The sequence below is a fragment of the Phyllopteryx taeniolatus genome, chromosome 7 (genome assembly GCF_024500385.1).
Source record: "Phyllopteryx taeniolatus isolate TA_2022b chromosome 7, UOR_Ptae_1.2, whole genome shotgun sequence".
Taxonomy (NCBI): Eukaryota; Metazoa; Chordata; class Actinopteri; order Syngnathiformes; family Syngnathidae; genus Phyllopteryx; species Phyllopteryx taeniolatus.
In genome coordinates this window covers 24,818,301-24,834,625 of record NC_084508.1, presented here as the reverse complement: position 1 = coordinate 24,834,625, position 16,325 = coordinate 24,818,301, and the positions used below count along the sequence as shown (strand labels likewise).

Here is a 16,325-nt window from a genome sequence, read left to right as displayed (position 1 = left end):
TGAGAAAGTTGAGGAATGCTCATCAAACACCTGTTTGGAACATCCCACAGGTGAACAGGCTAATTGGGAACAGGTGGGTGCCATGATTGGGTATAAAAGGAGCTTCCATGACTTGCTCAGTCGTTCACAAGCAAAGATGGGGCGAGGTTCACCTCTTTGTGAACAAGTGTGTGAAAAAACAGTCGAACAGTTTATAGTAAAACAGTTTAAGGACAATGTTCCTCAACGTACAATTGCAAAGAATTCAGGGATTTCATCATCTACGGTCCATAATATCATCAAAAGGTTCAGAGAATCTGGAGAAATCACTGCATGTACGCGGCAAGGCCAAAAACCAGCACTGAATGCCTGTGACCTTTGAGCCCTCAGGCGGCACTGCATCAAAAACCGACATCAATGTGGGAACGATATCACCACGTGGGCTCAGGAACACTTCAGAAAACCAATGTCAGTAAATACAGTTCGGCGCTACATCCGTAAATGAAACTTAAAACGCTACTATGCAAAGCAAAAGCCATTCATCAACAACACCCAGAAACGCCGCCGGCTTCTCTGGGCCAGAGCTCGTCTAAGATGGACTGATGCAAAGTGGAAAAGTGCTCTGTGGTCCGACGAGTCCACATTTCAAACTGTTTTTGGAAATTGTGGACGTCGTGTCCTCCGGGCCAAAGAGGAAAAGAACCATCCGGACTGTTATGGACGCAAAGTTCAAATGCCAGCATCTGTGATGGTATGGGGCTGTGTTAGTGCCAATGGCATGGGTGACTTACACATCTGTGAAGGCACCATTAATGCTGAAAGGTACATACAGGTTTTGGAGAAATATATGCTGCCATCCATGCAACGTCTTTTTCATGGACTCCCCTGCTTATTTCAGCAAGACAATTCCAAACCACATTCTGCACGTGTTACAACAGCGTGCCTTCTTATTAAAAGAGTATGGGTAGGTAGACTGGCCTGCCTGCAGTCCAGACCTGTCTCCCATTGAAAATGTGTGGCGCATTATGAAGCGTAAAATATGACAACGGAGACACCGGACTGTTGAACAGCTGAAGCTGTACATCAAGCAAGAATGGGAAAGAATTCCACATACAAAGCTTCAACAATTAGTGTCCTCAGTTCCCAAACGTTTATTGAATGTTGTTAAAAGGTGATGTAACACAGTGGTAAACATGACCCTGTCCCAGCTTTTTTGGAATGTGTTGCAGCCAAAAAACTCCACGTTAATGATTATTTGATAAAAACAATAAAGTTTATCAGTTTGAACATTAAATATCTTGTCTTTGTAGTGTATTCAATTAAATATAGGTTGAAGATGATTTGCAAATCATTGTATTCTGTTTTTATTTGTTTAACACAACGTCCCAACGTCATTGGAATTGGGATTGTAAAATAAAATGGTGCTGGTGTGAAAGCAAACCTTAGTCAATTGCAAATTAGTTGGGCCTGGTATAACTGTGACCTCTTTAGTGTGCTGCAGATTAATGAAATTTATGAGGCCTCCTCTGCTTCAAGCTATAGCTACTACCCAATAAACATTGTTGAATAAACATTAGATTGGTCAAATTGCACATCATGGAAAAAGAGGAGGATTGGCAAAACAGATTGAGGTCTACAATGCACACTGTTGGTTTGTTTGTTTGTCTGTCTGTTTGTTTTCGCCACTCAGTGAAATGTGAAATAGTTCATCATGAATGAAGACGCAAGAGACCTAATGGTACCTGTGACCTACCCGGCATATTTGAGTGGAGTAGGTGAGTAGAGTGCTGAGACTGATCTTGCTTTTGTTGTCGGGCAGGTAATCTTTCAAACTTCCCAGAGGAAGAAACTCCATTATCAGCTTAGTGGCCCGACCACCTGCTCACACGCAAATTAAGATGGAGACACAAAGTTAGAGCACAAAATGACTTCTAATGTTAGGAGAAAATCTTATTCTGACAGACTTTCTTAAAAGTAGGTGAAAGATTCCTCTTTATTTTGCTTTCTAATACTGTCTATTTTCATTTTTATTTACTTTTCTTTTTTTTTTGTCCTGTTCGGCTGTTAGGTCAAGCAGAAAGGAGGGAGGATCTGTATCCCTTTCACGCTGGAACAGTTTTACTGTGCCACAGTGGAGTTTTTAAGATATTGTCTGTTTTCCAACATAATGCAGCACAAATTTTCATGCATTTGCATCAGGGGTGTACACAATTTCAGACAACAATTTGATCAAGGTAAAGACATAAACTAAATACAATTTCATAGCATTCTTTCTAAGGTCTCCAAGTTAACTGCTCATCGTCAACTTGTCATCAGGTCTTCATATTAACACGAATGCAGTATTGTCTGTTCAAATACACGCTTACCTTCCTCCAGGCAAATGCCCTTGTACTTGACAATGTTTTCATGGTAGAGGTCCTTCAGTATATTAATTTCACTCGAGAGATTGTTGCCCTTCTCCTGTCCATTCTCTGGCTTTAGAGACTTCACTGCCACTAATTCGCCAGTTCGATCTCCTCGGGGATCATAGCGACACAACTCCACCCTTCCAAAGTGGCCCTTCAGGAAGATCAAGTCAAGGAATTAATTAGCTCGTCTTGAGCCACTACATTAGGTACTCCTGCATATTCTAATGTGATTCAATGCGCGAGCACTGAAATCTTCCCTTATAATGCTAATTTTCTAATACTTTGATGACCATATTTAGCTATATGATGTAATACAACAGAATAGAATATAGACATGTATTAAAAACAGAACATTAAAACGGAAGTAAGATGTGTTGAGGATAGGAATCAAAATAAAAGTACAATAAGATGTAGTAAAAGAAGTAAGACTTCATTGTGGAGCAATAAGAGAAAATATAAGAACAGTTATACACTGTGCAAATTACAACAATAATTAACCTACATTATTGTTTAATGAATACATCTCTGACAGTGTTAAAACTGAGCAGCACTGTCTTTGTAAAGGCAAAATGGTTGATTTCAGAATAATAATGGTTTACTCATCTGACTCGGTCTAATAGTGTGCGACTAAAACTCCTGTGGACATTATAAAACAGCATGAAGTGATCACCTGTCCCAGATCTCTGATAATCCTCAGGAATCTCTTTTCAAAAACAGTTGGATCCACTTCAGGTGCAGGCTGTGGTTTGATGGATGGATCTACGAGAGAAAAAGCAGCACAATCCTGGTTACAATACGGCTGTGATTACTCATGCGAATGAACTGTGACCTTGACTGTCTTCTGAGTGACGTTTCAGCAGAAAGTATTTGCATTCCTGCATGTATTAGGTGTTCAGTGAGTGTAAACACAGTTATCTTAGATATATCACCTCACCTGAAATTTACATGTAAAGACATTTTTATTTATTTTTTTCCTAAAGGCTAATCGGCAATAAATTGGAATTGGACAATAAGCCTGGCAGTGTGAATCCAGCCTTTGTAACTAGCACAAGATGCATGTCATTTGATATGGCTGAAATCTGAGGCTTTTGGTAGCATCACTTTCTTTTGGAAAGAGTACATAACATGTACCCCTTATACAATATTCTCTTACTTTTTTCTTCCAGTTTGTCAATGTCTCTGACAATAGCCCTGAAGAAAGGTCTCTTCTTTGGGTCATAGTTCATGCAGTGGATCATCAGTTCAGCTAACTCTCTGTACTCAGGGGTCGCAAGCTGGCACTCGGTTTCATAAAACCTTTCCTTCTGCTCAACACAAAATAAATAAAAAAAAGAGTTTCATAAGGTAAATGCAAACAGTTCTTCTAATCAGTTTGAGACAGAAGACAAAAAGAGAGCCACTGAATCGTAGACTGCTCGTCTCCCTACCTCAGTGAGCTTCTTTTCTTTAAGTGGCTCCTCTCCATCATAGCAAATTTCCCATAGGGTTGTCCCAAAGCCCCACTTGTCAGCTGCAACACTCAGGGAAGACGCACTCTTCACACACTCGGGCGCGATCCAGGGTATGCGATGGACACACTCTGCGGAGCAACAGCAAACAGTCAACATCATAAGTACCAAAACAAATTGAATAAAAATAAAGTTCTAACTGAAACACACACCTTACCAATCGACAAATGAAACACTCACTGTCCTGCCCACAAATATGTATGTCCAAAATGACATACACCGTTATCTTAAACTACCAAAAGATAATTAATCAACATCAAAGATAATTCATCAACATCAAACTGTAACATGATTTGATCATTCGCAATGTGTTGACCAAAATCTGTTCATAACTTTCCATGTATTCACAGTTCTAAAGCATAACGGTTATTTTTGCCTAATCTATATCAAAATTGTTTAATATACATACTAGCGCTATGAACAAGTGGTTCATAAGTCGAGTCAATTCACGAGTACAAGAAAAAAACAAACGCTAAATCAGAATTTTCGCATTTGTATGAAAACGAGTCAATGTACTCTTTCTATTCAATAAGCGCTGCAATGCTTCTGTTTACTTCCACCACCATTTTGACTTACTGCGTATCAGTTTTAAACATCTATCCATCGTGGCTTCATAAAGATTGTTAAAAAATAAACAAGCACTCCGCTGAAGGAGGCTCAGGCACGGATGCCCTGGAAACGTTACACAAAAAAACAAAACAAAAAAACAAAAACAAAAAAAGGAGCCATCACTGGAGAGGGTGGCCACAGCACGGCGGCAGATTTAAGAGAGAGAAAGGGAGAAAGTGGAATTAAGACAGTGTGGAGCTAGCATGGCTAGGTAGCCAGCAGGCTAGCAAGAAAGTTCGGTGAGGATTTATGGCATTGACGAGTGAAAAAAACAGACTTGGGATTCTACAAGTGGCCAAGCTACGGCGAAGGATCCTCGTTAAAGTAAGCCATTCTAAATAGAAAATAACCTTTCTGTATATGGAGACGAAGCTAAAACGGTGTCAGTCATAAGTCAAAACGTGCCTGCGTACTTTTTTACTGGTTCAATCAATAGTTTTCAAATAATCAAATTGTACTTTTCATTTGCTAGACTATTATTTGGGAATAGTACAAGAAGAGAAAAATCAAATCTGATTCACTTCTTTGCTCGTGTAAGTCATCACGAATAGCGAGTGGGGATATAGACCCTGTGTCCGACCACCAATACCTCCAAATTACATACATATACTCGACATACAATCCTGGCTTTACCTTCTGCGATGCATTCATTCCAATTTTATATTAAATGCAAAAAAATGACAACTCATCAATGCTATCAAATAATTCTGTGTGTCACAGACTGATGAAATCAAACGATTCTTAAGATGACGAGTCAAGAGGTGGGGAAGCAGAGCAGAGTCATGGGGTGAAATGAAGTTGCAGTGGGAGGGGACAAGATGAACTATTGAAGGTGATTGCTGGGAGAAGGACAGTGTTCTCTAATATACAATCAAACATTACTTCACCTAACTGTGCTGACCAAAATATTAGAAACATCTGTCAGTTACGACCATGTGCGGCTCTACATAAAACGAGATTGTGCTGAGTGTAGTGGTCACTGATTACTGTATGTAAAGCAAGGGTGTGAATGCAGAAGTGAAAGATGAAAGTAAAACTACCCAGGATAATTTGGACAAGTCAATACATGCATGCAGGTACAAAGGACATGTTGGCGAAACTGCCATCGCATGAAGATGCATATTGATGCATTTACTTTTGCTTGCAGCAGACTCAACTAAAGAGATAGCGAAAGCGTTTACAAAGCATTTTGGTGTCATTATTTGTAAGCCAAACACACCCTCTCTGGTGAGCACAGTGACTGGTATTCCTGGGTCACTGAGCTTGATAAAGGGTCCTCCTTCATCAGCGTCCAGGCCATCTCGAGCCAACAAAATGTTCTTTGCACACACGAAGCCATGGACCAATTTTTTGTCCTCCTGCATGTTCAAATGAAAAATTTGCGGCGGTATATTTTATTACACATACTGTATATTGTGCAAGAACAGCAACATGCTTAAAAGAGCGTGCATGTCTTTCTCACCAAATAGCTGAGAGCTGAAGCCAGCTGCTTGGCCACCTGGAACTTCCAAGCTGTGCTAAGTGGGTTTTGCTGTCTCCTCATGAACAAATCCAGTGGTCCTTGTTCCACAAACTCTTCCACAATGATATCTGACACACACAAAAAAAAAAGATTTGCTACACAGAACCCTTCCACAACACACACGTTATTATTCCTGTAGCTCAACAGATGCACTTACTCTCCAGATGGCGAACACAAACGCCATACAGCAGCACGATGTGCTTATGGGAAACTTGCCGCATCATACTTGCTGTCTCAAAGAAGGCCTACAAACAATAAGACAAATATGAAAAAATAGGAAAGTGTACACATTACTTTTTGTGGATGACATTGTAGGTTTACATATGCCCATTAACTGGAGTGGACCTCGTAAGCAGAAGTGCAGAAGAAAATATTGTTAATTTGACTGTGACTCTCACCAGGGAAATATCTCTGTGTCCCGAACCCAGCACTTTGAGCACCACCTTAAACTCTTGGAAGGATCCGTAACCTGCATCCTCATCACTTTTTACCCTCAGCGTTCCGCAGAAGATGTTTGTTCTTGTGCCGAGACCAAGATGCTCCTCCTAGTACACAGCAGGAATACCACAGCAGTGACCATGGGCATACACAAAGCAGTGCCTCTGCAGTCAAAATGATGACATGACAATGAAAGAAAAGCTTTAACTACTACAATCACAGGAGAGGCAAGAAACCTTTTTACATATTTCCATGGCCATATTTTAGGCCACTCACAAAGTAGAGCTCTATTTCCTATGCTGTGGGGGAATGCTCTCCATTGTTGTTGTGTTTGTTTAGAGGCTGGTCAGTGAAACATTAACATATATGAAAGTTTGGGGTTCGGGTTTCAAGAGCAGGTGGGAAATTTTCATATCATTTCATCAATAACAGTAAAGACATGGCCACCGAATTTCCTTTTAGAAATCAATTAATTTTACTGATATGAGTATTTGGAATATTGGCAGTTGCTATTCACCTAAAGGTTATAATTGTTTCTAAGAAAACAAATATTCTAGAAATATATTCATTATCATTATATTTATTCATGATATTCAAGTCATATTTGTCAAACTTTTATTGGCAAAATGTCTTTACCGCTATTTTACCGTTGTCCGAAATGAACTTTCATGACATGTTTTCTGAAGATGTTAATTACATTAGTGGATAGATAGGATTTTTCTCCTATTGCTTAATATGCCATTTCTATGGAAACGAACACAAATGCATTTTAGTGTCTTCAGAGTTCCTTTTTTTGGTTCTTTTACAAACGGTCTTTCTTTCTCACTCAAGATGTCTTTACCGTTAATGCCACTGGAGCGGCGCCTCGTTAAGGGACAATAACAATAATTGCAATACACCAGAGGGATCTGTGAGTGGAAGTGCCAGGATGAGGCGGCTATTTTGCATTCACACAATATATATATAGAGATAGAGAGAGAGAGAGAGAGAGAGAGAGAGAGAACAAATTCATAGGGTGGGCTAAGGCAAGTTATGGGTGGGCTTGAGCTAGTGGTCACGTTGGATTGGCGCTACGCCGCCCTCGCGGAAGTCGAAGATGAAGTCTAAAACTAGATCGTGCACGCAAAAATGGATAAAAAAACAAAAAAACAAAAGCAGCGAGCAGCATGTTGATCATTCTAACGGAGTAAAAGTATCAATTATTCTTAACGTAAATGCTCAAGTAAAAGTAAAAGGTATGGTGCATTCAAACTACTCTGACAAGTACAATTCATCCAAAATGTTACTTGAGTAAATGTAACAGGTTACTACCCACCTCTAGTTATCAATAAAGTTGTTCTTCATAAATAAAACTTGGTTATGATTTTTATTATGATTTTTTTTCATTGTTTTTTTTTTTTCATTTTTCCCATACAAATTTAAGAAATCTTGCTGTTCAGATTACATTTGCATTGGGTTAGGGTGCAATTAAACCATGAAATTAGTCTACATACTGTACGTGGCTGCATTAGCTAGCGACAGTTAGGGATATTTTAACCAAAATTCTTTGCATAAGACTTCAAAAGTAGAAATATAACATCTACAGCAAATCAGTATATGAGCGCCAGCACATGCTCGAATTACTGTACGATCATCCGGTGAGTTGGGATTCGTAGTTAGGGGTGGTAATCGGGAGCGTTTATGAGCTTAACCGCTGAGAACTATCAGCCTACAGAGCCACAAAGTCGCTTAGCAGCACAAGCAGACAGAAGAGGGCTGTGAGCGGAGGAGGAAGGGAGGTTAGTCGGCTAGACTGGCTAGCGACAGTAGGGGATATATTCTGACCAAAATGATTAACCAATGACGGCAAAAATAGTAAAAACAATATCCACAGCAAATTAGCATATGATTGCCAGAATTTCCGATTTATTTACTACTTGCCATTTTATCACTACTCAAGCGTTTACTAGCCTCTGAATGCTATCCAGCCGAGTCGCTTTGCAAGTGGGGGTGGTGTGAGCGCAGGCAGAAGTATGGCTGCCTAAAATTTTAAATCGCCAATAACTTTTTAAAAATAAGACCTTAACTGTGGCCGTTGCAGCATGAGAGACATTTAACCATAAAAAAGCCAAGGAAGCATAAAAGAATTGCTAAATTAGACTTTTTTTTAATTTTTTTTTTTAAGCAAGTGTCTTTACCGTTGTTGATCAAATGATCTGAAAATGACTTAGGTATGCAAAGTAGCAATGCAAAGTAAAATAAATAAAAAAATATATATATCATATAGGTTAACGGTATTGTCCACAACAGTGAAGGAAATATAGGTTATCGGTGTTGACTGAAAAAGTAGTTATCGTGCAGCAGTAGAAGAAACCCTCATTAATCAATCATTATTGTCTAGTATTACAAATTATTTGATTGTATATTATTATACATATTCATTCTTTTACTTGAACTATAATTTACCTGACATTACATGTAGACAAATGAAGTGAAAGTATACCTGTTCAATTTCTTCCTTGTGTATGCGATGGATAATGACCTGGCAGTCCTGCATCGGTGTCTGTGGTACCGGTGCTCTATCATTTGTGACCACCAGCAAATTGGAGATCTCTGCAACACACATGCATGCACAAGATTAAAGAGTCTTCACAGTTTGATTTGATATGAAAAGTATTCAATCAGAACAGTGAGCCAAATTCCTTTATTTTAGCGCAGACAGATAACATTTGTGTTTGACATCAAAATAGGAACACATATATTTCCAAATACTTTTTTTCAGGACCAGATATACAACTTAGAAGAGAACATTATTTCTAATGAAATACTTAAAATTACATCTTGCATCATTTGCTAGCATCAAGTCTGTGACCCACTGATGTCACCACATTTTTTCACTCTTCTTTTGTGGTGTTTTTCCAGACTTTTCTCTTCTCTAGCAGGTAAAAGAAATGCTCTATAGGGTCCAAGTCTGTAGATTTACTTGGCCCATCTGAAACATTCCCCTTCTGTCTCTTAATGAAGTTCTTTATTGTTTTGGCAGTGTATTCGCATTCAGTTTGGTTAAATCTTGCTTTGAATTAGCAGACAAAATGTTTCTGTAGACTTCAGAATTAATTTTGTTGCTGCAATCATGAGTTGCATTATCAATGAAGATTGATGCAAGCCCAAGCCATGACATCCCTTCCACTGTGTTTCACAAATGAGCTTCGACACTATGTTTTGGCTCTTGAGCAGTACTTTCTTTTGCCAAACTGGTTTTTTTTGCCTTTCCATCACTTTGGTAAAGGTTAATCGTTGTCTCATCCGTCCATAAAACATTCTCCCTATATTTTTCTTATGTTATCAGAAACAGATGTAAGTACAGTGGTATGAGGACCTGAGTTATGAGTGCCCTAATTTATGAGTTTTCAAGTTATGAGCTGTCACTTGGCTAATTTTTTTTCTTTTGCTTTATGTTGTGACCCAAATGGTTTCTCAGAACAGTCAAGGAGATAAACGATACAGGTCAAATTAGTAGCCATATGAACACAGCTTCAATTAAGTTATGACTAAAGTCAGGTAAAGACCCCTCTCCCCCGGCTAATTATCGGCCCTTATCACTGATTAATGTAGATATCAAGATTATCTCGAAAGCCCTCGCAGCGAGACTTGAAGAGGTACTCCCGTCGATAATCAACTATGACCAGAAAGGCTTCATTAAAGGTAGAAGTTCCACAAATAATGTCAGACATCTGTTAGATTTAATAAGCATGTCACAGCGTAAAAATTTAAACACAATCATCATGTCACTTGATACAGAGAAAGCTTTCGATAAAGTTAACTGGCCTTTCCTGTTTGCAGTACTTCGCAAATTTGGGTTTGGAGATTCATTTACACATTGGATAGCAACATTATACAATTCGCCGAAAGCGACAATCACCACAAATAGGATCACTTCACAAAGTTTTACATTACAAAGCGGAACCAGACAATGATGTCCACTCTCACCAATGCTATTTGCAATATTTAGCGAACCTCTTGCTGCCGCTATACATCAGAATGCTAAAATTAAAGGTATCTGCTCACTAGTGACAGAACACAAAATCAGTCTATATGCTGATGATATTCTTCTTCACTTACAGGAACCCAAGTATTCTCTTCAGGCAGTCTTCAATCTCATTAAAACATTTTCACAAATCTCAGACTACTCTATCAACTAGACAAAATCAACAATACTCCCAATAACAGCAAACTCATGGACTCCTGCAGATGGAATCCCAGATTACCCTATTCCTATAGGAACCATTAAGTATTTAGGTATTAATATTTCATCAAAAGTCACAGAGCTAACCAATCTAAATTACACACCACTTTTGTAAAAAAAAAAAATCTCAGCTGATTTAAGATGCTGGAATAACTTGCCTATATCATTACTGGGAAGAATAGCTACAATAAAAATAAAACCTTATCTCAAATAAATTATTTTCAATTATTCCATTTAAGACCACATTTAAATGGTTTCAAACCTTAGATTCTGCTGTAATAAATTTTTATTAAAAAAATAAGAAAAATAGAATTAGTCTATCCACTCTTCAGAAAAGTAAACAGGAGGTAGGCCTAAATGCTCCCAACCTTAAACACTGTTATTTAGCTTACCAATTACAATACCTCCTCAAATGGTTGCACCACAATGAGGAGTAAAATTATTGGCTAGAATTGGAACAAATAGACTGCAACAACATCAAACTCCCAAAACTCCCATTTATTTCCATTTCCATATTTAAGTCTTAAACGCCATAAATGCTTCAAGAACCTAATAATCAGTTGTACAGCCGGGTTCACGACCCTTGTCCTGCATGCTTCTTTTCCTGTCCTTGTCCTGTTCTAGCTTGTCCTGTCCTTCCCTCACAGTGTGTGTAGCACTACAGCTCCATGCAACACTCATATTTAATGTTTCATTGTTGTAGATAATGTAATGAATTACTTTTCTCATCCTGTCTACAATTAGTGCTATGTATTTTGTCTTTGTTTCTCTCTCCCCTCAAGAAACTTGGTTCTGTTCGAATCTGATTTTCAATAAACTTCAATTATAATACTAAGAAACCACAGCGGAAGCTTAAAAACTCCACTGTGACACAGTAAAACTGTTCCGGCATAAAAGGGATACAGATCCTCCCTTCTGCCTGACCTGACAGCCAAATAGGACAAAACAAAAACAAACAAAAAAAGTGGTACCGAACATTCCTACAAATTAGTCACCTGAAATTCAAACTGTAACCTCAGAAGATGATTGCATCATACAATACTTTGTTATAATTGTATTTATAATAAAGGATATCCATCAGAATATTTTTCCCCATTATACATCATAACTTTCATACACGTTTCTAGTGGTTTATAGTGAGGTGTGTGGTGTTCAAGTTGTAAAAAGTAATAGAATTCCTTGCCCTAAAAAGTGGTTATCAGCCAAATAATAGGCAAATAGCAGATCTTGTGATAGATTTAGTGATAAATATTATGTAATCCAGAAGACATTCAGTCTTTAATCTGTAAAATGAAAAGTGTTTCAGTTTGGCCCCGGAAACCCAGATTTACATCTCTCTTCCTCTCTGACACCGGTGTGTGCATGTGTGTGGAGTGTATCCACACATGTGAGACATGCATAATTGCATATGCACTAGTGCTGGGCCTATTGTTTGAATTATATACTTTTGCGCAGATATGTCAAATGAGTCACCATTATGTTACTGAGTTTGTTGAAGCACACCATATCAATGCCATCTTAGTGCAGTTTACAGTGGGGTGGTGTTTTATGATATTGTGAGACTAATTAAATTAAATATCACTAAATGAGGCTGCACTGTGGCTGACTAGTTATCACCTCCGCCTCACAGTTCTGAGGACCCGGGGTCAAATCCGGCCTCGCCTGTTTAGAGTTTGCATACTCTCCCTGTGCCTGCGGTTTCCTCCCACATCCCCAAAACATCCATGGTAGAGGTTGATTGAAGACTCTAAATTGCCCGTAGGTGTGAATGTCAGTTTTGTTGTTTATATGTGCCCTGCGATTGGCTGGCGACCAGTTCAGGGTGTACCCCGTCTCTCGTCAAGAGTCAGCTGGGATAGGTTATAGCACAGCCGCGATCATAGTGAGGATAAGCGGTACGGAAGATGAATGAATGACTGAATGAATGAATGAATCACTAAATGAAATATTAACAAGGCATCATATTACATTGTTAAATATTTTCTAATCTTGGTGGGCAAGCATTGTTATTTCTAAATAGTGTGCATTATTTACAATTGGATGTTACTACGTGTACAGATGAGCAAACTTTGAAAGTCTTACCTCGAGGTTGAGGAGGACAGCAGCAGAGCAGATGGAAGTGGAGATTGTCAGAGCGAAGACTCTGGCGCTCCAGGTGCTCCAATAGCGCCCTTAGAGTGGGCCTTGTTGTTTCTGTGCCATAAAGGCGGAACTCATCCGGAGTCACTTCAATCTGGAAGTTTTTATACTGTCGCACAGGGCGGGATTCCCTGAGGTCAAGCTAAATGGAGTAGAGTAAGTCAAGTGAGACTATAGTAAACAAGCTATAGCTTAGCTTTGTGGCTACTCTCACAAAATTTTGTCGATGTTACGTTTAAGAACGTTTGCACTAAACCAGGAATGAGTTCAGTGAGGCAGTCTGTAAGGTAGGCTGGGGATATAATAATTTGGTTTGCTGGAGAAAGCTAGAGATGTCATCCGAGTAGCAATGATAATGGATGTTTTATTTGCCAACGAGTCTGAGACCTAGAGCAAACTAATGAAAAAAAACGAGAAAACATGTAATGATGCCCTATACCTCATTGCACACCACAGTGATGATGATGTACTGGTAGTCAGTGCAGCTCCAGCGTAGAATGTACATGCCCTCCTCATTACCCTCCTGACGCAGTTTTTGGATGGCATACTCCGTACTGGTGTAGGGAACAAACAATAGTGGTCAATCAATTAAAAGTGAGACAAATGTGATGGGAGGAGATATGAAGCTAAAAAATATTATGCTTTGTGTCAAGGACAAAAAAACTCAACTGTCAGCTTTGTCTTCTCATCATAATGGTACCCCAGTAAATATTTCAGCAGTGGCAGTTTGCACGTCACATTGACAGCTCCTAACTGGTCGAACGGCCATGAGATGAATTTCCAATGTGTCAGAAATTTGGTCAGCTGAGACTATTAGCTTTTAGAGTTGAAGCTATTTCCAAAACACTAGAGGCTTGAATTACTCAAGTAATATGCAATAAATGTTAGTGGTGATCCCATCCTAATTTGTTTGTTTTCAATTAAGTCAGATCAGTATTATTATTAATACTAGGGTTTAGTTGTTCTTTAGTAAAATATGTTACTGTGGTGGACCCTAGTGTTTAGTTTTAACAATGCGTACCACTTTGCAGAGGTATTTTGCACCTCACATGACATGAGGCACGACAGCCAGCTTGCACAACATAGTGAAAGCTAGAGAGGTTATCTTCCCAGATAACACATTCACTCCTGGTGCAAGATAATAAAAAGATAGTTAAGACACAAATGAAGCTCCAGATGGGGAATAACCACACATAAAATTGAATAACATTCACATTATTACAACTATTTATGGAATTAGGGGACTAACTGACTTAAAACAGCATTTTAACAACTAAACATTGGCGCTAGGCATGCTGGGACATCCTCTGACAACAAGCTGCCACAATGACGTCATCATTAAAACATGGCGGCTCGCGATCAGTTGATTTCCCAGCGTGCGTACAGCAGCATTAAAATACTGTTTTATGTCAGTAATGCAGCTTTTCCATTACAAGTTCTCTGCCCCAGCCTCGCTTGGCCTAGCCCGGCCTCCGTTGCTTTCCCATTCCAACAGGCACCAATCAAAAGTGGGAGGGATTGGAGCGAGATCAAGAAGAACGTGACATGCTCGTTTCTTGTCACACCTTTCATGTCGCTGAATTTCATCTTCTGCAAATATGGACAAAAATGCCCATACCTCCTCAGTTGACCACAGTGCAAAAGCTGCTTTAAGCCTGCGACACACTGCGCAATGTGGTCAAACTCGACTGGACCGGACCATCGCATAAATTTGCTGACACACCCCCAAACATGAGTGATTCATAAGTGGATGCCCGGCGAGCTTGTATAGGTGTTTGATGCTATGTATTCAGCATCTTGTACTTTATCACATTCCTGAAATCATAAAAAGATATATTAATAGTTAAGGAAGAAGTAGGATGCTAAAGCGTGCCATTGTCGCCCCTCAGCCTCGAAAAAGTGTAATGGAGAAGCGACGACATGGGGCAGAGCGAGGCTGGTTGGGATTAAAACCAGTACAAAGGAATTAGAGCATAAATCCCCTAATACCATAAATATTGTAGTTGTAATAATGTGAATGTTAACAGTTCTTATTCAAATGTATCTGCCCGTTGCAGCTTTTGTTGTGTCTTAACTATTTTTTTATAATCTTGCACCAGGAGTGAATGTGTTATCACGGGGCACAAGACCTCTCTAGCTTTCAGTATGTTGTGCAAGCCAGCTGACGTGCCAACGGTCACGTGGGAGGTGGCAAATACCTCCGCCAAGCTGCAGTTTGAAAACTAAACACTAGAGTGCATCACAGCCTAAATACTTAGCAGATAATTATAACATTTTAAATGTGACCCTAAATATGATGTAAACGTATAAATCACAAGATTAAAACTAATTGATAGCTATTCTACAACACACATCTACTCATATACCTCATTTTACTGTGAAGGATTTTCTAACTTTTACTATACTGATGTATAATACACACTATTGACTTTGGGGGGGAGAAAATTGCACATTATACAAAATAAATTACGGTAAATTTATTAATTTTTAATTAATTCATTTAGCCAATGCAATATGATTTATCAAATTTGAGACTAATTGTGATGGGTTATTTTGTGCCCTTTAAAACCACGTCTGACAGACAGGTGCAAACCGGCATGCACAGGGGTGCCAGCATAGTGCATGCAAAATGTGAGGCAACAGAACTTTTCCACTTTTGTCTGTTCAAACTGTCACGTACTGGGGTCGAGTTAAATTAAACAAAATCTGTCTATTTTGTAGTTGCTGGCTTCCCGAAAATTATTGGAGCGATGTTGATTTATTTTCTGTAAGTCAGTAATATGTCTGCCTCTTCCCATTCCATCACTTCTAACTTCATTTTGTGTTTGCGGTGCTCTGCCAAATTTCTGAAAATCATCAGCTACTACCAAAAGTGCAAAACCCTCTTTTAAATACGGCCGTCTCGACCACTTTTACACCTGTTGCCGACAGTGTGCCCAATCTGTTATAATGAGAGAGTGCACCCACTGTTTAAGGTCTAAGTAAAAGGTCATCTCTGTAGATCACGTGCATCATGCCCATCGACAGCATGCATAATCTATTAAGAGTGAAGACACAATTCAGTGCACGCTATAAGGGAAGGATGTTGGAGCAGTGCCAAACACTCAGTGAGCAGTCAAATCATAGTTCTCGGCATTTACTTTTTTTTTTCTCTTATTTTTGTCCTGTTTGGCTGTTAGGTCAAGCAGAATGAAAGATCTGTATCCCTTTTATGCCGGAACAGTTTTACTGTGTCACAGTGGAGTTTTTAAGCTGCCGCTGTGGTTTAGCGGACAGGACAAGGATAGCATGCAGGACAGGACAAGGATAGCATGCAGGACAAAGGTCGTAAACCAGGCTGTACAACTGAAGTGGGGTGGAATTGACGATGTAAATTATAAGTCTATAGGACGAGAGTGTGAGTGAGGGGATACCCAAACGATTCGTTCTCGGTATTTACAATATGAGCTGAACTAAATTATTAGTGTTCAATCATAGGCTATCAACTCATGCAATTT

General features: G+C 39.1%; 2 protein-coding genes across 5 annotated transcripts in view; one reads left to right on the top strand and one right to left on the bottom strand.

The window, feature by feature from the left end:
* The window catches only part of raver2 (ribonucleoprotein, PTB-binding 2), an 87,287-nt gene extending 85,550 nt beyond the window's left edge, over window positions 1-1,737 (top strand). The window contains exon 16 of the transcript XR_009789309.1: window positions 1,670-1,737. The gene's annotated coding sequence lies outside the window, so the exon portion shown is untranslated. The remainder of the gene's footprint in view (window positions 1-1,669) is intronic.
* jak1 (Janus kinase 1) overlaps window positions 1-16,325 on the bottom strand; it is a 62,085-nt gene that overhangs the window by 7,438 nt on the left and 38,322 nt on the right. For all 4 annotated transcript variants that reach the window (XM_061778794.1, XM_061778797.1, XM_061778795.1 and 1 more), the window contains 12 exons: window positions 13,268-13,382; window positions 12,772-12,970; window positions 8,947-9,056; window positions 6,425-6,571; window positions 6,184-6,271; window positions 5,967-6,094; window positions 5,724-5,862; window positions 3,815-3,966; window positions 3,541-3,691; window positions 3,058-3,146; window positions 2,346-2,538; window positions 1,733-1,857 (listed from right to left, as the gene is read on the bottom strand). In XM_061778794.1, the coding sequence (XP_061634778.1) occupies window positions 1,733-1,857; window positions 2,346-2,538; window positions 3,058-3,146; window positions 3,541-3,691; window positions 3,815-3,966; window positions 5,724-5,862; window positions 5,967-6,094; window positions 6,184-6,271; window positions 6,425-6,571; window positions 8,947-9,056; window positions 12,772-12,970; window positions 13,268-13,382 (1,636 nt within the window). The remainder of the gene's footprint in view (window positions 1-1,732; window positions 1,858-2,345; window positions 2,539-3,057; window positions 3,147-3,540; window positions 3,692-3,814; window positions 3,967-5,723; window positions 5,863-5,966; window positions 6,095-6,183; window positions 6,272-6,424; window positions 6,572-8,946; window positions 9,057-12,771; window positions 12,971-13,267; window positions 13,383-16,325) is intronic.